This window comes from Lathamus discolor, chromosome 3 (assembly GCF_037157495.1).
Source record: "Lathamus discolor isolate bLatDis1 chromosome 3, bLatDis1.hap1, whole genome shotgun sequence".
Taxonomy (NCBI): Eukaryota; Metazoa; Chordata; class Aves; order Psittaciformes; family Psittacidae; genus Lathamus; species Lathamus discolor.
This window is the reverse complement of record NC_088886.1, coordinates 65,969,947-65,994,952: the sequence shown is the minus strand read 5'-3', so window position 1 is coordinate 65,994,952 and position 25,006 is coordinate 65,969,947. Positions and strand designations below refer to the sequence as shown.

The 25,006-nt window shown below is 43.9% G+C and overlaps 1 protein-coding gene across 6 annotated transcripts in view; it reads left to right on the top strand.

The window, feature by feature from the left end:
* Positions 1-25,006, top strand: part of AGAP1 (ArfGAP with GTPase domain, ankyrin repeat and PH domain 1) — a 327,080-nt gene that overhangs the window by 287,141 nt on the left and 14,933 nt on the right. Inside the window, exon 17 of one of the 6 annotated variants that reach the window (XM_065669645.1) lies at positions 20,990-21,383. The exons of the other annotated variants lie outside the window; for them this stretch is intronic. Within the exon in view, the coding sequence (XP_065525717.1) occupies positions 20,990-21,002 (13 nt within the window). The 3' untranslated portion in view covers positions 21,003-21,383. Of the gene's footprint in view, positions 1-20,989; positions 21,384-25,006 lie in introns of those variants that run through there. 6 annotated transcript variants of the gene reach the window in all.

Genomic DNA, 25,006 nt, shown 5'->3' with positions numbered 1-25,006 from the left:
CTCTTAATTGGATTTTGATGTTTTTAAAGAGCAACATTACTTTAGTACTCATATAGTAATGATATTATAATGAGAAATCTGAAATACATGTGACTGAAAAGAAAACCATCCATTTGAATTCAGTAATCCAGAGATTTGTGTTTAGAATTGGATACTTAAAATCAACTTTGTTCTCTTTGTATTTCAGGCTTAGGGCTTATTTTAATTCTTCATTGTTTCTGTCCATCTTCATGTTTCTATTCAGCTGCTTGTGTTTCAGTGACAGAATCACATTTTGCTTCCTGCACTACAACATTTTTTGACAGAAAGATGCATTTTATAACTGCATCTTTCCAGATCTGTGTCCAAGTGCACACTTGTGTGATAGACGAGCTGCTAGGAGTAGAATTAGGGTTATGTGCAAGTTTTCCCACAAAGCAATTGTAATCTTGCTTTGCTACTCCCATTGTTTTCTGCCCCTTGCAGCAGGGACTGAAGTGATCTTTTTCACATAAATACCTGAAAGCTTTTTCAGTGCATGCCTCTGCTGTGGTCTCTACCAGCATCATACTCCTTCTGCCCAAGATATGGCAAGAGAATAAGTTCTTTAGCTGTAAGTTGTGTATTCCATTTCTCACTACTGTTTACAGTTTGGCTTGAGGAGGCTGATCAGAAGCAGCTACAATGGACCTGATGTAGGGTTAAACAAAACCCCTTTTTTCTGCTGATGAGGGACTGAAGGGGGAAGAGGCAACCAAAGTGGAGGGACTGGGGAAAAACCAAGTGAGTAGAGTGGGGCTGCAGAAGGAAATGGGGTATGACCAAGTTCAGGAGGAGCACATGGGAGTACTTCCCTCTCCCATCTGATTGGGCTCTGTAGAGCAGGAGCACATTGGGTGTATTAGCCTCCTCACACAGTGGCTTTTAGACTCTGGCTGATCCCAGAGCTCATCAGCATGGGCAGGAGCAGCTCCCCAGTACCAGCTTTCTTCCCCTTTGGGAGTTTGGCTGAATGCCTGTTTCTTCTCTGGTCTCCAAATATCCTTGGACTCCCTCCACCAGAACTCCAAATCTCAGCTCTCCAAGGATATTTGTTGGGGACTCTCTCTTAATACACACTTACAGAGGGGATACATGTATGTGGAGCATATACATGGGTTTCCCAATTTCATGCTGCATCTTCCTATTGGAGATGAAGCCATTGATGGAAACCCACAGGCTTTTTAGGGGAAAATAGGAGTTATTGACTTTTCCACAGATACTGAATCTGTTGTGCTTGGAGGCTCAAGGAGCATTCACATGCTGAACGAAAAGGAACCTGGACGTCTTGACGTGGCTTCAAAAGGAGCCCCTTCAGCTTGGGAGTACTTGGCACTGATCACTGAGTCATTGCAGTGGCATCTCATGCATTCCTGTTGTAGAGGGAAGGGCGGAGAGCCCCGGGGAGATGATGTTTTGTAGGAGGGATTGCCAGATGGCTACTCTAGGTCATGGCATAATTAAGGAGTCTTAATCAGGACCATGTCACTAATATTTCTACAAACAGAGCTGTGCCAGGCTGTGAGTACAGTTTATGGCCCAAGCCTCGTCCATTCAAATTCATTTTAAACTCCTTTTCTGAGAAAGTTATGGGGAAAGATAAACCTGGAAACGTATTTAGATACAAGGTCAGAAATTGGGATTTGAGGGTGTGAACTCAAAGCCTGGGAGTTGCGTCGCAAAAAGCATTACTCCTGTTGCTTTCATCAAGGATATATTGCTGAGGTATGTCCTGTAACATGAACACGGTCCAAGTGTCATGTCTGAGAGGCAGCTTCTAAAACAAGGAGATCTCCAAGTCATTCTATTCCTCTGGATCAAAGGCGACACCTTGGATGGCCTCTAGCATCAAACTGGGAAGCAGCACAGGTGCAATGGGATCCCCATGGAAGCAGCATAGTGTAAAGCAGTAGCTTGAGGCAAAGTTCAGTGTGAGGGTGTTGGGTGTGATGACGGGAAGAGGAATGAGCACAAGCTCCCAGCGAGCAGGAGTTGGTGAAGCAGCAGCAAACCCAAGCGCAGGCAAGTACATGGATGTGAGGGGGGACCAGCTGGCCTCTGAGCGGTGGTGTCCGTGGGTCTCTGATTAGGTCAGCTTTGGAAAGCTGGTAATTGGTTCCAGCAATTACCAGCAGCCCTGAGAACCGCCGCTCAAACTTCAGGAGCCCTGTGACAAATTGAAGCTGACTGCTGGTGGAGGAGTATCGACTTCCCATTCCTAAACAGGGGGATCATTAGTCAAGAAAAGCATCTTTTAATTACTCGCAGGAAGAAAAAAAAAAGGGGGGGGTGAGGGGAGGGAAAAGATCTTTCCGTATGGATCCTGCAACAACTGCTGGGTTTCTTCCAGAGGTATTCAATATGAAATTTATTGTCTTGGAGAGGAGGGGGGGCATGGGCAGAGTTTGCCTGCGGTTTCTCCTTTGGTAATGTGGGTTTAATTTGGAGTGAGAAGTCAAATTAGAGTAAATCAATGTTGTGACAATTAACTGGGTCTGGGGATGAGATCAGGATTATACCCTCTAATTGCTATTGATACTGTTTAAGCACACTCTTAAAACATTGATTCGGAGTGGTGTGACACAGGAGTAACCTGGTGGGGCAGAACCGCTCCACGAAGGAATGTGGGAGTTGGATGAAGCCAGCCTGTGGAGTCTGCACTGTATTTTGCCTAGACTTTTTTGTGTTTGAATGTAACTCTCCCACTGGATCTTTAGCTTTTTTCTGGACACACCTCACATGTTTTGCTTTGTTCATGTACGATTCTTGCCCATGTGGCTTCTGGGTTGCAGCCTTGATTTGCCACCATCAATTTCCTAAGATGCTGTTGGCATTTTCCAACTGAGACAGTTGGCCACCAGGAAGGGAGGGCAGTGTCATATCCAGGTACCATCCCAGCCATGCTTTTTATTGTCCTGCTCAAGTGATGCTGAATAATTGTACCAGCTACAGGCAAACCTTCAAGGCGAAGGAAGGGCTCCACCATTCTTGCATCTTCCTGAGAATACTCAAATAGGAAGAACCTCCAACTCCATTGAAAAATGTATTTTTAAGGGGAGGGATGAGTAGTAGAAGCTCAGACAGCCCCAAGCAGCAGCCCTTTAAATGGGGCTTGGAGCATGTGCAGCAGTTTTGCTCAGGTGGTCTGTCTGCACAGCAGTCACCCTGTTTATCCTGGTTACCAAAGGTGATGAGAAGGCCGGAGCTAGGAGCTAGGAGCCGGCAGTGTTGGGAATTGACTTTAACCTTACAATGTAAGATCCAGTATGATCCCTCACTAATGAACTGAATTTAGTGGTGCCAGCTTGACTATATTTAGCAGACTCCTACAAGCCCAACCTGAAGCCTGGCTTGCTGTTTCAAGGCCAGTGTCAGCAATGCTGAGCGTGCACTGGTTTCTGGGGGATAACTGGGAGCAACTTGGAGGAAAACAAACTGTGTTTCCCTTATTGATGGAAATAACTGTTCCTTCTTTACAAACAGCACAGATGAAGGGTAAACCCAGTGAAAGCGAGTAGTTAAGATCCCAGTATTGTATCCTGAATGTTGTAAGGATGCTCTGTTTCATTTCTCTCTCCTTTCTTGTTCCTTTTGGCCATCAGATTGCTGTTACAGTCCTGTTGGTCTGCGATTCCTGGCATAAGGCCGCAGCATTACAAATGGGGCCTGGGGGAACATCAGTACCTCTCTATCCACAATTGTCAGGTCTGGTTTCTTAGCCGTTCTTGGCCTGATGAGGTCAGTGTTTTGTGCCTTTTGAATGCTCCTCCATGCCTGACACCTTTCCCATTGCGGGGCTGGGGGAAGGGTGTTTGGAAAAAGAAATTTGAAAAGGAAAAGAAAGAAAAAAACAAAAAAGATTTTATTGTGAAGGGCTGACCAGAACCCATCTGCAGTTGGGTGGCATCTGCTCCCCACATGTCACTTCCCTCATTAACAAGCAATTGAATTAATTAAATGCTACTCAGAACACGCATAACAAGCTACCGGCAGTGTCCAAATTAGCACTGATAATCAAGGATGATTTCCTTTATTATCCTGCTAAGTGGTGTGCAGGCTCTGATCTCCCTGTCTGCCCTCATCTATTTACATACCCCCAGCTTCTGCCTTTAGAAGCTGAGGTTATCTTACCTAGTTAATTTGCCACGATCACCAAGCATGGCGGATTGATATTCCTGCCTCTGCTGAAGCAAACCCCCTCCTTTCTCCCCCTTTCCTTCCTCCCCAAGCCTGGTCCTTTGTATCTCAAGCTCACTGATAAATTAAAAGCCACCCCTGTGGTCTCTCAAGTGAGTAATAGAGGCAGAAATTTCATTTTGCAACTGGCTGATTTAATGATCCAAAGGGTAATTAATGGCCTGATTATCTTAATGTTAAATATGTCCGGCAGCAATTACTGTGACCTCCCGCTTGTCAAGGTCCAGGCTATGCTCTTCTTTCAATTAAGTTCTCTGGGGCTTAATGGTATGAATAAACTCCTCTGATTCTATCATTCCGGACTCTGAGATTTAAGCGAGCTAGGGGCTCCTTTGGAGTTTTAATCAGCCCGTCTTCTACTTGAGCGATCAGAGTTAACAATTATAACAAGGACAGTTTAACTTTCTTTCTCTCTTCTCCCCCCCCCCCCCCCCCCTTATATTCTTATTTTATTTTCCTTTTAAGTGCTCAGAGGGCATTTTGTTGGCTGCAGCAGCAGCTTTGCTCGCCCAGTCTCTCCCTATATAAATTATCATGTGAATGCCGCTGCTTTTCCATTTGACAGGCTTAATTAATTGGCAGGAGCGGCCGAAAATGACAGTGCTACTAATTGCAACTCCAAGTCCATTTCTGTCACTGCGGCACGCTTGTCAGCGGGCATGCCCCGCTCCTCACCGCGGCCGGACTTTGTTGACGTTTTCCATTTCAGTTTTCACATCTCGTCGGGGAACGTGATGGGATGTGATAGCCCAAGATGTGCCTTTGGGTTTTCCAGGCGCGCGGTTTGTGTGCGAGAATGACATTTACTGCCAATAAAGTTTAGACAGCTGGGCTTCTGCCGACCCTGCAGCTGCTGGGGGACCTCAGGTTTGACTTCGGATATTCCAGTGAGGCCTAAAAATGGGGGAGAATTGGGGAAGGAGGTGATAAAAAGGGAGAAAAAGAAGAAAAACACAAACACTGCGAGTCATAACTCACTCCTGGTCTTTTTGGTTGCTGAACTACCCTGAACAGCACATCTCCCGGTCTCTGTTAGCTCTGATTTGGACAGCAGATATTTCATAAAGATAATGAAGAGAATGTATAATAAATTATTGGGTACAACAGTATTGCATTTTCCAACGCACACATAAAGAAAGACTGATTCATTGCTGCCAGGAAACTTAGAACCTTTCCCCGTACGGCTGTAGAACTGAGCTGGTTCATTCTGACATGGTAGATTGCATCCTTTCAGATTAGAGTAATTGTGATTGGTTTTAAATGAAATTAAACAAAAAGAAAGAAAACAAAGAAATAAATTGTCACTTACCAGTAGCTTCCAGGAAATGCATCTAATAAGAATAACTTAGTGAGGCAAATGAAATGTCAGCTTGGGTGGTGGCTGCTCTGATTTCACCATTTTGAGGCCTCAGCAGCTCAAATGCAATACTCCAAAGATGAAGGTTAGGAGTAGTACAGCGTGTTTTATTGTCCTTGTAGCTGCTTGGCAGACCTTGTCATCCAGGACCCAATCCAGCAAAACACTGGTGCCTGTGTGGTGGCTGGGAGATGCCTGGATGCCTAAAAATCAAACCAAAACAACAGCAGAACCTTCAGCCCTGGTTGTCCAAGGGAATGAGCACTGTAGATTAAATGCGCCCTGGTTTGATTACATGTTTCTTATGTGCAAAAGTGCCTTTGATGAAAACTCAACACTTTGTAAACAGAGAATCCCAGTTTGTCATTATGAGTATAATCATTATTCTCCTCATTGAGTGTGAAACAGAAACCTGCAAGGGAAGTATTTCTGTCCCCTTCTGAAATGCGTTAGTTAAAAAGCAGAGGTGTAAAAGCCACCATACTGTTCTCTTCTTTTTATTTTAAATAGTGTAAGTACCACTTGAATAAGTTCTCTGAATATTTAGCGTTATGTATATATGGAGCTGGGAGACTGCTCTATGCATTCATACCTCACGTGTAACTGATCCGTGCTCTGTGGGTGCTGTGATGTAGTTTGTTACAGAATCATAGAATGGTTTGGGTTGGAAGGGCCCTTAAAGCTCATACAGTTCCAATCCCCTGCCATGGGCAGGGACATCTTCCACTAGACCAGGTATGGACCCACGCGACCTGTGGTCATCTGAGATTTCCAGTTATCCTGTGCTTATATTGCATCCTTCTCATCTTCCTTACCAACTTCTTCAACCTTCTGGACAGTTTGCCCAAATATCACTGGTGTAGGCTAGAGATTTTGGAGAGAAGAGCAAAGAAATCCTCATTGCTTTTGTCTTTCCCATTTCTTCTGATGTCTGTCATTCATTGGACTATCCATACCTCCATTTGTTGTTCATCCTTTTGAACAGGACAGAGGAGACCTGTGTGTTATGGCCTTGTTCTGATACCTGCTCGCTAAGATACCTCCTAGATAAGACACCAGGATCCTCCCTCAAACCCAGATGAAGATCAGAGTAGTGGGCCAGAGGCAATGGTCAAGCTTTGAATACTGAACTAAAGATTAAAAGAAGAGAAGAGCCTTCAAGGGACCTTGAAAGAGGAGGCAGGTAGCTTTGTTTTCAGCAACAGAGGGAAGAGGCAGTCAACAGCAGCTCTATGCCATTTTCTTACAAGTCCAGTGACATTTGGTCATCTTGTAAGTGAGAGTTGTTTGTGGTCACCCTGCCTCTTGAGGTTTCTCAGTAAGACAGGTGATAGAAACTAAAATGTTTTACCTTGGACGTAGAATCACCTCAAGGTGCCTTGGTTCTGCTGAAATTCTCAACAAATTTTGGTTCTGCTATTGTGTGCATTTGGCTGTCACACATTGAAAAGCACAACAGTTAAGCTGAAATTCCCTAAAAAGAAGCTGATGGGCTGTTACACTTCAGGAAACATAGGATTGGAGTTCAGGACCCAAGCAAGGGGTTTTATGGTGCTTATTTTGGTGAAATATCTGAATTAACAGTACAGTGCAGTGCAGCTTTACAGAGTCAGAACTCTGAGATGGGCAAGCACAGCACAGATGAGTATTTAAATCTAAAAAAGCCCACACCAGCACCAGAAACTTGACAAAGCTCATGTGCTCCTTATTTTCAGGCCTTAGCATCTATCAACTCAGTTGGATTTTTACTGAGAGGACAACAGATAATTCTGTGACTCCAGGAGCAACTCCTGGTTCAGAAACACAGAAATGATTAAGCCTTTGCAGGGGGCTATATTGATATTAGCTGGGCTTATTTGAACCCATTTTTACATTTACACTGATGCTAAGTTCCTTGCCACCATTCAGTGCGTTTGTGCATGCACATATCTGCTCCTCCACAGCACCTGAGGAATAAATATGGAGAGTTTCATGTTAAATATGTCAAGCTAAAAACAACTGAAGAATTAAGTTTACTCTAGAAGACATAAGGCTCATCTATGAGATGCTCGTTAGAGTTCAGAAAGTACTGCACATTGAGAGCTTGGTTCTGCTGAGGTATTCAACAGATCTGTTTAACTGCAAGGGAAATAGCCAGCACCTTAGCAAATATTTATTCTTATATAGAAAGAAAACTTACATAAAACATTGTCTTTTTATTTGAAACTTTCCTGTGTATTTGGTGTTTAACCTGTTCTTCTAACTTCTCCTGCCTAAGGTCGTGGTTTAACTAAGCATGTAATTCAGTTTGGTTTCTTTATGTGGCATAAGAGCAGTTGCTGTAAAGCCAGTTTCTTCCTGGTTTGTGCTGCTGAAGCTTAATTATATAATTATTTTTTAACACCTCTACATGCATTTTCTGCTGTTAAGAGATACATGAACCAGTTGTGGTGTATTATGAGAGCAGACTGTTACTGGTTATATTGAGAGGGAGAAAGGGTCATCCTCATGTTCCCTTTTTCCTGGGCTTAACTCAGACAGGATGCTCCAGGAAGGTTGCGTTGCATGGGCAGCAAACTCATGGTAGCTGTCACTAGTGATGGCGGTAGTTGTGTTCCTTCATCCTCCCGCATTGTTTTTGACCATTTCAGCTGGTTTTGGAGGTTATTTGGATGGCAGCAGGGAAAAGAACAGGCCTAAAACCAGCAGTGACGAGGTTTAACACTACTTGAAAGAAAGGCAATGCCTTGCCGTGCTACTGGTGGCTTTGCTGGCCAGTGACACTAGGCACAGAAGCAGCAGCATGCCTTTGCTTTGGTCGTGGCTACAGAACCTGCAGGGCTCCATAACAGTAACTGTGACCAACTTTCGGTTGTGATTTTTTTCCCCCTTTGTTTAAGACTGAGCTTTGTTTCTGGCTCTGCAGGAAGCTGGTAGCCTCTGGCAAGGGACTGGAGAGATAAGACTTCAGTAAGATAACTAAATGAAAAGGGCAGCAGTGAAAAGATGGTGCTGGCTTTTGACTGGACTGAAACTTGATATACACATCTGCCCAAAAGCAGCGTACCCACGGCTCTCAAATATTATCCGTTTGTCAGAGGCAATGCACTGCCTGCTGGATTTTTAGATGTGCAGGGGCTGGTAGGGGAGCCAGCAGCAAACCCCTGAAAGAGAAGAGTGACCGGAAGAAATAAGACCACCATCACTCCAGCTTTAAAGTAATTAAATAGCAGGCTAAAATGTGTTGAGGTGAGCGCAGGTGACGAATGGGAGCCTTTAGAGGGTAGGAATTAGAGTGAGATGAAATGCCTCGCTGTGCCTATTAACTAGATTGTGCAGACAGTGCAAAGTCCTGTTGCTGGAGCACTTTTTGTGCGGGTCTGCAGAGACGTACAGTAGTGAGAAGAAGCCATCCCTTAATAATTGGTAAGCCTCAAAAGGTATGGATAGGATAAGCTTCAAAAAGTCTTCATGCTGAACAGATGATTATGTCATGGCCTAGAAATCTCCCGGCTAACTTTTCTTTTTCCCCAAAAGATTTACATTTTCCTGGTTTCATCCAGGTCAGAATTTCCAAGTGATGTTTTTAATGTATTTTTACTTCTCTACAGCACCAGCCGGACTTGGGAGACAAGTGCACTCACAATTCAATCACAGCCTCAGTTAACAGCTTTAAGACTCCTCCACAAGTGGAAAGAATAGGCTTGTGTCACTTGTGTACTAAAACTGAAGGAGATCTTCAGCCTCCAGCTTGAGATAATATCTAGAAGTTAACTTTTTTCCTTCCTCAAGAAGCAGAAATTTGCAGCTCTAATCCTTGGCTAATTGCATGCATGTGCTCCTGTCTGAGCCTTTCCAGACCAGATCTGCTTTGGCCACTTCCACCACTGAGACCAGCCATAAATAGATACCTGAGATTGCTTGGATTGGCCTGTTGCATTAAGGAAAAAAAAAAAAAAAGGGGATAAGCAGCTACAGAAATCAAAGTTATTTGATTGGACTCTTGTTGAGGAGAAATAGAAGCCTTAATGGATTTAAATTATTGTTGCAGTTGCAATTTTTAGAAGTAGAATCACAAAATCAGCCAGGTTGGAAAAGCCCTTTAAGCTCATCTGGTCCAACCCTTACCCCAGCCCTGCCAAGGCCACCACTGACCCATGGCACTGAGGCCTCGTCTCCACGGTGTGTGAGCACTTGCAGGGACGGTGACTCCAGCCCTGCCCTGGGCAGCCTGTTCCAATGCCTGAGCACCCTCTGGGGAAGGAATTGTTCCTCAGCTCCACTAAACCTGCCCTGGTGCAGCTCAAGGCTGGTTCCTCTTGTCCCATCCCTTGTTCCCTGGGAGCAGAGACCAACCGCACCTCACTACAATCTCCTTTCATGTAGTTGTAGAGAGCAGAGAGGTCACAACTGCAGTTTTGGTTGGTATAGGTGCACCCAGCCATGGACACCATCACTAGTGGAAGAGTATTGATATAGGTCAGCACTTGCTTTCTCTGGCATTTTTTGGGAGAAAACGAGGATTAACTGGTGTGCCCATGCAGCGTGCACACTGCATTGATCCGCATACATGCAGATAATCCATGGGCTCCAGGAAATGCCCAGTTCTCTGCCTGTGCATGGGATGACTGTCATAAAATCCTAGAATGGCCTGGGTTGGAAGGGACCTTAAATCTCATCTAGTTCTATGGGCAGGGTCACCTTCCACAAAAGCAGGTTGCTCCAAGCCCTATCCATCTATGTGTAGCTGGATTTCTCTTTTTGTGTAGCTGGATGTGGGTTTTCCTTCATGGAGGCAGGCTGTAAAATACTGCTGAGTTCACACGTTACAGAACCAGGGGTGAAAAAAAGAGGTGTGGAGGGGAGAACATCCCATACCTTGAAATGTGAGTGGGGTAGGGAGCTGTGCAGAGACAACTCACTTTATACTTGTCAGAGTTTTACTTCATACTTGCTTTATACTTTCAAGCCAACCTCATTGCGTGGCTTATTGCTTTAGGGCAAGTTAATTAAAGGCAACAGAGGATTTAAAATTGGGGAAGGGGAACATTTCTTAATTATGTGATGGAATTTCTGTCTGATTCATGGGCTTTCAAAACCCAATCTGTGCGAAGCCCCTTGCCTGTAGCTGATCAGACCTGAGACCAGCACAGCTGCGGGTAGCTGGCACATAGGTTTGCTGGTGTCTCCATGAAACACACTGGGAGGCTGCTTAAAGGTCCTGCCAAAGGTCCCTTTGAAAAGCCAAGTATCTGGTTTGTGTGAGTGATGGCGGTTCTGTTACAAATAAGTCACTGGTATTTTGAATTACAAGGGGCCTTGGGGTGTTTGTGGGGCAAGTGGAGGAGCAGTTGAGGCTCTAGGAATGCACAAAATGTGCAGCAGAAAAACATGAGATGAAATAAGAGAAGAGTGTCCAGAAAGTCACTCTTCTGATCACGTTTTGGGACTTGTGAAACTAATATATGTCCAAATCCAGTGTTTTAGTTGGCATTTGTTAGTGAAGCCAGACAGCTCATTTAATCACAGAATGGTAGAATGGTTTGGGTTGGAAGGGACCTCAAAGCTCATCCAGTTCCATCCCCCTGCCACGAGCAGGGACACCTTCCACTACAGCAGCTTGCTCCAAGCCCCATTCAGCCTGGCCTTGAACACTGCCAGGGATGGAGCATTCACAACTTTCTTGGTCATCCTGTGCCAGTGCATCAGCACATATATTGGGTATCAGTGTATGGGTTAAAATGTGCAATAAGAGAGGAGAGAGCCTGAGGTGTCCTGGTGTAAATTTTACTGTGGTCTTCAGAAGGGATGTCTCTGTAGTGCGAAGAAAATACCCTTCAGAAAAGGACCATCATCAACGCAGCCTACAGGGAAGGCTTTCAGGGTAAAGCAAAAGATAGTGCAGACAGCTCAGGAGTAATAAAGTAGTAATAAAACCTGAAACTGGTTTTATTTTATTTGAGAGACATAACTTGGGATAAACAGGCAGAGCTCCTTGACTTACAGAAAGCGGCAGGATGCACCAGAGCAAGAACAGGACTGTGTGTTTCTGAGGCCAAGAGTGGGATGCAGTGCCTGGCTCCTCTACAGGGAAACTGGTTAAGTCTCCAGTTAATCATGAGACTAATTTGTCAAGCAGTATTTAGTGGACACCTTATGATTATGTACGTGTGCAGGGTGCCTTGCAAATTCAGATGCAACTATTTTCTCTGACAGCATTTAATACCTGTGCTGTTTGCTAATGTACTTGGAGAAGTCTTCTCATGGTGCTTACGATTGGTCTGGGCTCTTCTCAGTCAAAAAGAAATGACAAAGCAGAGCAGGACTTTTGCACTTGCAATCGATGTAGTGCTGTTGTTTTCATGCATATTGAGGAGTTGTAATTTGCTTTTACATGGGCCGGTTGGTACCGCTCAGTGCAAGGCAGCAGACTTGGTAAGGTGGGTTGGACCACAAAGTAGGTGCTCATATCTAAGGTGTCCCTGCCTGTGGCAGGGGGTTGGACTAGATGACCTTTAAGGTCCCTTCCAAACCAAATCATTCCGTGATTCTATGATCTACATGAGTGTATTGGTCTGGAGCAGAAGGCACTAGTTTGGTTCATGAGATGGTCCATACGAGCTGCTTTCTCTTTGGAGAAACCCACCTGGAAGCTCCACATGCGCCCAATGTGTTCCACACTCTACTTGAAGGAGCCAACCCATGGTGCTTTGAACCTCTTATATAGTTGGGAATGTTTGATTCAAAGGAAGTGGCTCATTCAGTTTAAAGTAATGCCCCTGGATCGTTAATATAAAGGGTCCTTGGCAGCAGCTGCTCCAACCTGCACATCTGCTACTCTTGCACCTCTCTGTTTGCTGTTGTAGGGAAAGCCTTTTCCACAAAAAAGCAGGAGATTGAGTTGCTGCCTGGCCCAAACCCAGCAATCAGCTCTCAGTTGAAGTGCTTGTTTCCAGGTTTCCTCAGGGGGTTCAGTGTGATCTGGGGGCCTTTTGCTGGCCTCAGAGTATTTGGTTCTGGGTTTGTAATGGAATCTTGACAGTACAGTTTCCTCTCAGGCATGTGTATTTCCCAGCTATGTATTTGTCAAGCAGAGCAACATAATGTATAAAATGTGTAAAATGGGAAACGTTCTTTTAGATAGGTCTGTAGTGCCCTTTCACTGTTAAGTATCCAGGAAAAACTAGTTTCCACTGCCTGAAATATAAGGAAAAATCTTGAATGTGGGTTTCTAATCAGGAGGACATCGGGTAGCAGTCTGCAAAGCGTGTAAATAAAGCTTAGCTGGGGGCATCTCAAGCCTCAGTTAAAAATGTGAGCTTTCTGTAAGCCAGAACTACATCAGCAGCGTAAGTGGGATAAGACTCACAGAAATTCAGCTTGATGCAGGGACTAAAGTGGGTGCATGTCAAGACCATAACTTTCCAAACAAGAAAGGGAATCTGGGAGAAGAGTGGTAAGAAAGATTTTGGGTCTTCAGTGAGCATCTTCAGGAGGAGATGCTTAAGGGGTTAATGAAATGGTGATAATCACGGGGATGGAGGCATTTGCAGGCATTTGGAGGTGACGCACTACTTGCGAAAATGGGGTTTTGTAGTTCAAGCAAGTGCTCCTAGGAGGAGGGGATGTAATTGAGAGGAAGTGTTTGGACTGGTTACCCTAAGCTGTACAGTCATGTCCCAGGCAAAGCAATGAATCCCAACCACTAGTAAATACATGATGGGGAGCAAGGCAAGGGACCAAATGATCTAGGTGGCCTGTACTTTGTAGGATCTCTGTTAAGGAATCTCACAGCGTTCAGCAGCTAGAGCAGATTACTTAAATATTTCTTCCTGTTCCATGTTGAGTCCTCGATCACTCCAGAAATCAGCTGAAATCAAGATCTAATTCCAGTGCTTTTTCCTCCCATGTCCCCTGCTCCCCTCTTGCATCCGCTGCGTGTCCATTTCTGTAAGTTTTCCCTGCAGAACAAACCTATCATTTTTCACCACAGGATATTTACAGCTTCAATCAGTGCCAAATTCAATTGGCTTCTGATCTCATCGCTGGAAGTTATAGATGCAGATATTATTTGCACTGTGGTTAATTATGGAGCAATCAAACTTTGGCTTTTCCACTGTAATTTCCTCTGCCAGCTAATTTAATTAATCACCCCCAGCTCAGCTCTTCCAGCTGCGACCGGCAGGGTCATTAATTAGACATGTGGTGGTAGCTCATAGACCAGTTCCTGTTAAGGGGCTGCTGCCCACTTGATCTCTAAGGGAGCAATAGCTTTTTTCAGAGCATCCAGACAGGATTCGAGGTGGCTACGAGGTTATTGTATTCCTCAGAAGCAATTCCCAAAGCATGGACTACAAGCAAACAGTGGGATTACTGGGACTGGCCATGGTTCAGCAAGGCAGGGCTGGGATCCATGCGTTCCCCACCAAGATGTGATTTAGGGTCTGATCCGGCAATTCTTCATGGTACGTCTTTTCTGGTCTGGTCCAGGAGCTAAAAAAGGCCTCTCAAAAACTTGATAGACCTTATCTTAATAGACCTTGATAGATGAACTTGAATTGCCAGGTCACATCAATAATAGGAACCTTTCTTTCCACTATAAAAGCCATACAAAGTAACCAGCTGGGTCTGCCACATTGTTTGGATCTGAGAATAATCAGGAATTATTTATTTTTGAGTGTCCAACTTTTTCCAATAGACAGAATGGATTCATTTTCTTACCACTTAAGTATCTCATCCTGAACATTAGCAGCAAAGGGCAAGTAATTTGGGACATGTGATGGCCCAACCTAATAGCCCTGGAAAGTCAAGCATTTTGCAGGGAAGACAACAGATCCTTCCTTAGTCCTTGCTCTTGCATGGTCTGTTCTGGTAGTCAGCAATAATGTTAGTCATTGGGTTCTTCTCTGCACCTGAAATATCAAAGCATCCTCCAAAGCCACCATGTTTTCAGTCTGCAAATACAGTTGTAAGCATTCTTCATTACCAGGATCATCTTTACCCTCCTTGGAGCACCAGCAAAGCCACGGGTATTGCCATCAGAGCACACACTGGATGTTGAAGTAAGCTAGAAAAGCTGAAAATCACCAGCACAGTTGTAGCTCTCAGGCAGCATTTTCAACAACATATGACAGCTAGCTAGTTCCACTGCACTTGGATATCAAACTTGTTGCAGCGCTGTCATTTCTAATCAATGCATCTGTCTGCCAGCAGTAGATCACTGATAGATTAGTTGGAGTCTCCCCCACTTCTTTTCAGAATAGACAATCTCCGCTCACAACAACTGTTTGTATCATCTGGGGTCACAAAGCCTCCTTTCAGCCTCCTCTGTCCAAAACATCCATCAACCCTACCCAGAAATTATGAAACTGAAGATAAAACAATCAGTTCTCTTCACCACTGTAACTGTGCCTTTTTTCATAGCAAAATAGCACCATGAGCTCCCTTTTCAGAAGGAGACGGTGCTTCTGACACAGCCCTCCCTTCAAATGCATCTTACCCTTCAGTGGTGGTTTCTTTTTTTCCTTCTCTCTCATAAGATTCCCTTAGTCTGAGCTGTTTTGGGAGGATGCTTTCAGTACAGACTCCCTTCCTTGCTTGCAGTCAGGGAGAGCTTTAGGGATCTTCACAAAGATGCAGTTCAGCAATTGTTTCAGAGTGGGGAGGTCACATCTGGAAGCTTCTATCACCACGCAAGAAGATTGTTGACATGTTACTGCCATCAAAACCCTGAATAAGAGTGTTTGGTAATGGATAAGAAGCTAGCCTGTCTCTTCAGAGAAGCTCTACATGTTGCTTTGCAGCAAAAGTTACTGCATTTACTAGACATCAGTGCTTACAAACTTCAGCAGAGAGCAGCCAGATCACCACGCTAAGAGCACTCCTTTTGGATAACCTTTCTCAGCTTGAAGTCGATAGTCTCATAGCTGGAAATGCTGCTACTGAAGGAACAGGTCCCCTGGGGATCTTGCATCTTCATCTTAAAAAGGTACTGTTAAATAATTTACCACCCAAAAGTAGAACAACACCAGCATTAACTAGAACGCTATGAAAACCAGTTCCTCGGTGAAAAGAAGCAGCATCTGCAATTCCTAAAATAACTATCAATGTTCTATAGGCAAGCTGGGAAATTTGTTTGGTTTTGCTCTGCAAGAATGAGAATTGCACTTGGTCTCGATCAGCAGCTTGCAGTCACCCTGTGCTGCTGCTACTGCACCTACTCATGTCACTTGGCTTTGTTTTATTTGAGCAATAAATACCTTAAATCTCCCCACAGCCATTGCCCGTCTTCTGTGGAGACTCATCATAGTCCTGCCAGGCATTCATAAAAGCTTCCAAAGAACCACCACATTAAGTATTCCTCTGCTCCTTATCAATCAAACAGTTTACTTAGAACTTTACTTTCTCCTCCTGAAGTAATCAAAATGTGATATTCCACAGATTGCAGAAAATTGTCATTGCTGTATTCTGTGCTAATCCATCACATGAAACAGGCATCATTTGGGCATCAGAAGAGCATTAAATGTTTAAATAAGCAGGATTCAGTCAATGAGAGAGTCCATTAACTGCTCCAGATGACAGGGCAGCAGAATGTTTGGATCACGGGTATGCTGGGAATAGCAGCACAAACCTTACAGAGCAATGGGGGCATCTACATTCTGCAGCAGGCACAAGGTTTTCTGTGTTCTTCACTCAAATATTCAAAAGGAATACATAAGCCAGCAGAATGGCATGAGGTGTTTTTAGCTTAAGGCACAGTATGAAGCTTATTCAGCTCTTTGTAAAAGACAGGCCACAAGATAGCGACTTCATCACTTTCTTATAGCCTCGTTTTCTACTGTACAAGCTAGTAGTAGCTTTCAGTGTAGCTTGTCCATTAATGATGAGAAAGGGGAGAAAAGTCATTTTTAACCTGTAGGCATGAGCAAAACATACTCATTTGCCATCTTCAGTTCTTGAAATAACTGCTCTGACAGTAAATGCAATGGGCAGGCCCCACATGATGGGACTGTCCAGTGCAGACGTGTGTAAGATGTTTCACTAGTTCTTGAGAAGTGCTGAGGGACTTGAGTCCACCTTAAATGATGAAAGGGGATGAGGAGACTTCTCTCAGTCACTTCTCAGGGGAGGAGGAATAATTGTCTTCTCATGAGTATTAGGATCCTCTTGCGATCTGACAAAGCGTCGGCAAAATAGATGTTGAGTCGTGCTGGAGCAAGGATATGACCTATGTGTACTCGCAGCTCTCAGTTCTTTCCTCTCCTGTTTGAGTCAAGTTGCATTTTAAACCAATTTCTCCTCCTAGTAGTAATGATGTGTTATACTATTTCCCTTCACTTGCCATTGTAAGGCGAGCTCTTCATTTTCAAGGGGAATAAATACTACGTGGAGTTCTGCAGGGTATTTTGCTCTAATCCAGGAGCACGTCTTCTCTTCACAATAGAAAGACCTATTGTAATTAGAGTGTAAGGCTTCTTTTAAAAGGGTGACTGGCAAGGGGAAATTAGCAAGACCCGAGACAGTAATTATCAGCCACTGAAAATAGCAAATCAAGCTGTCCATACCAATATCCCAGAGGAAGGAAGGTGCCCCAGGAGCCATGGAGAGGGGTTAGATTAGAGCCGCCCGGGCGTGAGCCCTCTGAGCTGCGGAAGGTGCTGATTGTAGTTGTCAGGTTTGCTGCTGTTAGAAGCTCTCCTGCTATAAACACAGCCCAGCCACCCTCATCTTAAAAAGCTCCTTAAACCTTCCTTTTCTCCCCTTCTGCCGCTTCAGAAACACACTGGCTGACAGTCCAAATGTTTGAAATAATTGGATTCTGCATTCTAATTCATCTGTAAAGTATTCGTTGATTAAATTAGCCTAATAGATATTATTTCTTACATGACTGCATAATTTCATCCTGATTGGATCACTATGGCACTAACGAGTCCCCCCATTTACTATTGACTTGAGAATCACAGAAGGCTAGAGATAACTATCATCTTGTTTCCATTTTATTCTTTCCCAGGCTAAAAGTTAAACTGATTTATACTACAAAAGCTGTACAGCTGATGCTCAGGTACAGTTGTATTTTAGTCTTCGAGACCAGTGTTGGGGGGGGGGGGGAAACATTGGTTTATATCATCTCGAGCCCTCTTTTATTTACTCAGTGGGTTGTTCTGAAGCAGAAAGATTAACTGGCCATTTAAATCCCTTTGGGGGAAAATGGAAATATTTTTAAATAAAAGACATTTTATTATCCCATCAAAACAGATAGGCACATCGCAAATGAACCTCATAAGGACTGCACACACTCAGGGAAATGAAAATCCTCCTTTAAGGATAATGTTTCAATGAAAGCAGTTTTAGCCTCTATTAGGGAGATTTTTTTTCTTTGAGCTGCAATTTGAGTGTAACCAAGAGAAAGGAAGAAGAAAACAAAATTGTTTTTAGTTTCACACTAAATGGTAGTAGATCCTTTTCTCCTAAGAAGGAGCTACTTTGGAGTCCCGCTCATCTGCCCTAAGGACAATGGATCCATGCAACCAACTGCCCAACCCAAGCAGACCTTCTGCAGAGGGTTTTTGTTGAGAAGGGGTTAACAGCACAATTGGCTCCTTCCCCTGCCTCAGTGGCTGGAAACAGCTGGTGGGTTTTGTATAGGGCCGCTGAACTGAGCAGTCAAAAGGAGGTTTTGGCAAACACTCGGCCTGCCCGGGACAAGAAGAGGTGGGTCAACTCAGGAAACCGTTTTCATGAGCAAACGAGGGGAACAATGCTGGCTCAGCAGGAACACAAGGGAGACCCGCTCCCGCTGAATAGCTCCCCCAAAAAAACCCCAGCTCAAAAGGAAGAAGGTCCATTCGCTTCTGGGAATCCAATAAATTGTTTCAGGAAGTGGAAGTCTGTCCAGGCTAATGGAGCTGTGATTGACGGGTGGTTCTCATTACGGCGCCCATCAGGGGACAAAGTGAATTCCAATGTTATTTAAGAGGTTAAGTAGAAATAAGATGCAGGTGACAGCCCAAGGCTTGAGGCATCGTGCACTGCTCTTCCTGAGGTTTCTTTTGTGAAGAGGCTCTGCAAAACCTGAAATGAATGAGGCAGGGGCAAGTAGAATTTGGTCCTGCCATGACTAAAGATGAGTTTACCTGACTGCACAGGAGAGGGAACGGGGAGGTGAAGGTTGCTTTGGTAATCCCTGCATTAGGGAGGTCTTGTTCCTTCAGTCTGCCTTCCAGCATGGGCTGCCGCATCCTGATGCTCTTTGGCATCCCAGTGCACAAGGAAAAGAGCAAAGCACTGTGAAAGTCTATGGTGGTTTGTTCTTCATGACACAAGCTCAGAAGTTTCCACAGCCTGTTTCCTGAGCCCCAACAAGAGCATTCCTTAGCACTCGGAGCCAAAACAGCTACAGTTATAGGACATTTGTCTGCTACTTGTACTCTGAAGTCTGAACCTAGCTTGAGAAGGAAAAGGAAAATGCATTACCAGGACTCAGGCTGGCTTGTGTTCCTGACCAGGAGGCATCTTTGTATTGCCGTAGGCTACAAAGCTGAAACTAAAGTCTTGTTTCTAGCCTTGCTCGGCAGAAAATGAAGGCGAACTTGCTTTGCAAAGCATCCAAAATGCAGTGTTGCTTGCACAGACTGTAAGATGTGATTTAAGCTGTAACCAGAGGTTTAAGGTAGATCTGGATATCTGCTGAAGATGCTAAACCATACAGACTATATATTTTTTCCCTGCTTCTGTATTGTTGCTTTTTCTGGATGCCCAAATAAGCAGTATTGGCTGTCTTAGCACTTGTGGATGTCATGGGGTGGGAAGCTGAAGGATCTGCTCTTGAGTCACGGTATTGATAGAATATTGCATGGTGCATGGTCAGATACGAGGATGTAATTTAACTAGGAAGTTCACGGCTGGCTTGTGAATGACAGTGAAACTCCCAAGTATGATGTGTGTAATAAATCTGGTTCAATGTAGAATTAATGTGATACTCAAAATGACTGTTTACCATTTGAACTTCAGACGTGACTGTGTGCGAGAAGTAAATAGCAGTGCACAAGGCGTTGGGGAAGGACACTTAGAGGGGAGAGGAAAAATACCTGCTTGCATTGTTTCACAAGTGCATTCCCAGGTAATGCTAATGAGAATTGCACTTTAAATGCAGGACTGATTTGTGATGAGATCAGCTCTAAAGAGTACATTTGTGGAATGATAACCTGATTGGTGCTGCTGCCTCTTGAAGGGCTGAAGGGGTCTAATTGGCATATAACGCACTATAAATTTATTAGCAGCTTCTGCTTTCCCATTGGCAGGCCTTCTCCTGCTAACCACCAGGAAATTACCAATTTTCAAGAGTTAGTCACTCAAGTCGCACTGCGTCTGGGTTTTAAAAGGAAGCCTCCGTCGCCACTCACATAAATCCTGGCTTAGAGCTTGTACATCAACAGCCTGCTGGAAACCGGTCACTTGTGTAGCGGACAACTTGAACACCGTGTGTTTACTATACAACTTCTACCCTCCTTGGCTTGCTCTCCTTCCCACCTCCTTGCTGCAGACCCAAGTTGCACAAAGACCATTAGGAGGTAACTAATCAGTTTGGCAGCCCTTGGGCTGCAGCTGCCACAAACCAGAAATTTTGTTGGCAGTTCACATTCAGGGCTTTGATGGTACTTATTGATACATTCAGCCCTGGGGCATATCAGCCAGGAGAGGACAAACCCCATATTCCTGGGGTTTCTTTCGGGAGCACAATAGAAATATTCAGGAGCCGATGTAATTATTTCAGTGATTTTGCTTTTAAGATGGAGTCACAAATTAGAAAATAATATTCACATGTTTCCCCTAATTGGTAACAGATTAAGGGTGGTTTATCTTTTTTAAATCATTTCCAAATGTGTCCTGAAGAGGGATTTGCAGGGAAGTAGCTGGAAAAGAGAAGGCACTTACACACTGAGAGCCAAGAGGCTTTAATTCTGGCACATGGCTTTTCAATCCCTGCACACCTCTCTCCAGAGGTGCTCTCCAAGCAGAACTTGCTGTCACTTTTGGAAGTGTCTCTGGTGTGGATTTTCTTTGCTGTCAGGTTTTATGTGGATTTCCCACTGTTAAGCACCAACCGTATGGCTTGTAAATCATAAAGGCCTAAAGGTTGGCAAGTGATTAATCAGCAGAGGTGTGCAATTAGAAAGGCCTCAGCAGTACTTGAGCACTCGGGTGTCTTTTGAAAGCTAAGTCCATTTCTAATCTCACCTTTTGGGACACATTTGGCCAACTCCAGTGTCACATGTCCCGTTGCATGCAAAATACACAGAAAAAAACAGCATTAAGGTTTCATTTCTTAGGTACAGAGGAAACTCCATGGATTTCTATGGGTGTTTAACTGCTGAGGAGTTCTCAAGTCTTTTTTCAGCCTTAATTGCTCAAGTTAATTCTTCATCTTTGCTCTTTCAGACATGTGACCTGATCTATACCAACAGCCTTTCATTACCATTTGTGGCTTTAGAAAGGCACCGAACCCCTGCAACCCACTGAAACTGAGGTAGAGGGAAATCCCATCATTTGCTGAACAGAGAGGATACTTCAGGAGATGTAACTTGGCACAACAGGCATCGTGTTTACTAAATAAAAGTAGTCATTAAAAATGGAAAAGTATGATGATTTTTGTATAGTCCTTAGCATCAGGGAGATGTTCGAGGCAGCCAGAGTAGCTCTGGTGAAGCCACCACTAGAGGTGGTGTAAGTGGAACAGGCAGAAGTGTGTTGGTGAAGAAGGGAAGATGTGTTGGAGAGGAAGAGAAGAGCATGGGATGCATTGTAATTGCTGATGAGGAGATGTTGAAAGAGGAAGGGGGCAGAGGGAGAGGTCCCTGTAGCATCTGAAGAACAAGGGTCACAGGAGTGCTGCCCACAGGGGTGGTCTGACTACATTCCAGCCCTCTAGACCTTCAGCTTCAAACGTGCCTGCCTTCCACTACTGACTTGTGCAGCACAAGCATTTGTTTTATTTGCTTGCTGCTCCAAATGTGTTTTTCTTCACAGTCTGTGCTCAAATACAATGTTTATTACTTGTGTTTTTTCTTTTATGTCTTACATAAATTCAGTGTAATGTTGGGGTTTTTTTCCCCAAATACTCCCAAGAAGTATTATCTCATTGCTTCTGCTGGAATTAAGATATTAAAGCCCCCTGAAAGGGCTTTTGTTTTTCTTTGCAAACCAAACTGTGGGAGTTATTGGTAACAGAGGATCAAAATTGTCAAGAAAATTTAGGAAGGTCTTTGTGAAGCATTGTAATTAGACTGCCCTCTTCCAGTTCCTGATCCTCACATAAAGATTGAGTTCCCCTTCTGCAGCCCACAACATGTTTTTTCATTTTGGATCATTGAAGCCACCTTTGTGTACTAAAGCAAGCTCTCATTTGAGATCTCTTTAATGTCTCTGCTGCAAGTTGGTCAGCCCTTTGGGTAGACTGGAGAGTTCCACCCCCCACCCCCACCCCCCATGTCATTATTTGTAAGGCATTGGTGCACTCATAGTTACGCTACTTCTCCACTTTACAGCATTATGAGCCGAGGAAAAGCTCCATTTCTCTTCTCTCATCTGTTTATGATGTGATACGTTCCAAAGCAGATCACATCAGCGACTGTTATGGTATCCTTAATGCACTGTGATAGTCGCATCACGGGAGGAGCCACTGGGAAGCACATCGCTGATGTACATCCCTGTTACATGCCACATTACTCAGGCTCGGTGGGAACCTCACTTGGCTACCTCGCTCTGTCTCTCACCTGGCACAGATTATTGAGATTTATGCATTGAAATATTTGTATGTCACTCCCTCCTCCCCTGAACACTGTACAAGAGCTTCCTCTAATAAGAATATGAAAGCAGAAGCCCAGTTTGGGTTGGAAATAGCTAGATTTTTAGACATGAATAACCAAGATAACAGATTACCTTGACTTCCGCAAAACCTTTCCTAACAGTTAATTTTTAGTAGCATTCAGAACTGTTCAAAATGACTGCCATGTTTTGTGGGGAAAATGGAATGTTTTTCCCATATTTTGTGGGGGAAATGGAATTCATACTTTTTCCCTTAAAAAAAAGAAAAAAACCCTGGAATGATTTCTTGAGCTATATTTAAAATACTGTTGCATTAAGTGTTGCCTTCCTGTAGGAGAAAATTAGTGTTAACAAATTGCAAATTAATGGAATCTTCTAACTTGAGTGACTGTATATCAAATTGTAAATTGAAATTTCCAGTCTGTGTTTAGGTACTGGCACAATGCAATTTGATTTATACACTTAAGACATCAGGTTAAGTATGGTTACACATGAATAATGAAAGGCATTAGATATTTGTTTGCAATTATGATTCTCTGCATATATATGTATTACTGCAAACAAGCAAGAAGTGAATATACTCCTTGGGTTTAGCATTCCCAGGCAACTGTTGTAGAGCAGCTATTGGCTTTTCTAGGTAATACTTGTAGTATGCGCAAGTGTTGAGGTTGACCACCCAAGAAATTGAAGCAGTCCATGTATGTATCTAGAACCACACAGTGATAACTTATTAGCTTGTTTTTGGTAGCCAGCACAATGGTATGTTTTGGTTTAAATTCTCCAGGGGTGCTTGTAGGCTTGTACATCAAACATCTAGGTAAAAGGAATCAGATCAGGAACTCAATACTGTTTTGGTCAGCAGAGGGTGGGTGAAAAGGAGTAATCATTCATGGCTGTTGTATTCCAGATTCTCATAAGGTCTCTCCGTGCACATCCTACCAGAAACCCATCTTCCTTCACTGTTCACAGTGCTTTTGAAGTTGTTTTCACCAAGCTAAGTGTTTCAGATTCTGAGAGCTCACCATTGTCAGTGGGTTTTTCCTCCTGAATGTTGCTGGCAATGCTCTTAGAAAAATTCTGGGGCTTGCAGGGTTAGTAGAAAAGTACAATCTGTGGCATTCTTCAAGCTTTTTGTTAAATCTTAAGGGACTGTTTTCATTTCACACAGGTGCATGGAACAAAAATGCTTGGATTTGTGTTGAGAAAAGACCTAACCAGCTTGCAGGGCTTACAGTTGTCACACAGTCTTTATTCTCAACTTAATAGGCCTTTTCTTAGCATCGGCAGCATTCCTTGCCATTTTATGTTACAAAGCTTTTGCTTAACTTTATATGGAGGAAACCTCAGGCTTAATATATTTCTTTGAGTGCATCTTAAAAATTATTAGATTGAGTGTCTTGCAATGAAAACATAACTTTGCTGCAATTTGATGTGCTATATCAGAGCCCACAATTGCAGGGTATTTATCTAAAGAGCCTGAAGTCAGTAAACCTTGATGTCTCGTCCAGGCTGGTAGTTAATGTTCTGCAGTGATAAATCCTGCAGCTGTCTTAACACCTGAGGGAGAACTGCTGCTTACCCTGTGGCATCATTGGAAGGCTAGCCTACAAGTGCAGAAGTAGCAGCTATTTTGGAGGGGGATGCTGTCAGAAGAGAGGGCAAAGAAAGTGGAGAAGCTCTGCTAAATCTGAATTATGATACTGGTAAGTGTGGTGCAAGACATGATTAATTTGAGAAACACATTCAGCTCGGCACATGTGAGCAGTCTCTCTCTGTCATGCACGGTAGGGCTTTTTGTTTTACCTTTAAACACACAGCTATTAAAGGAAAACTGGCAAATGTGTTAGTGAAGCTAGTGGTAGAGAAGATCCTGACCTGTGGGCTGCAGAAAACAGCTCCCCAGCGGTGTGAGGGCCTTTGGGTATGCTTCTGATGGGAAGCCACCTGTCTTTTGCGAGTGATGATTTGGTTTGGTTGCTTGAATAGGTCTGATGGTAGGAGAAGTAACTTGACTTTGGCATGTTTTTATGGCACTAAATTGTCCCTCTCTGCCTGTCTTCACTGGTGGACAAAACTGTGCAGGTTTAACAGAGGTGTGAATGCAGTCTTCAGCCACATAACTTCCCCAAGTGTAACCAGATTATTTCCAAGCTGGGTTACTATGCTGGAGAGCCTTGGTCCAGAGTCCGAGACAAGACATGGGCTGTCTTATCTGTGGCTCTCCTATAGGGCTGGTCTTCATCCGTCAGGGATGTTTAACTTGTAAGAAGTAATAAGCTTAATAGGTTGACTTTATTTAATTATTAATGATCCCTTTCTGTCCTTCCAGCTCATAAAACACCCTGTAGGTTGGCAAAACACTCATAATATTGATCAGGAGCCAGAGAGATATTTATTTCCTCTTTGCCCTGGCGCACATAAATCCTGGTCCCTTTCCTCAGCAGGCAGGATTTACAGTGGGCTGTTTCTTAAAAGCTTTTCGTAATTAAGGAATAAATACCCATCGGTCTTTGTTTGCTGTCTGGAGCCCTCTTGTTTGCCAGGGACCTATATATCCCCGGTGGGCTTGTGCCCCTTCCCCCTTAGCAACGCAGCCAGGGAGAGAAGGCATGCATGCTAGGAAGCAGTCAA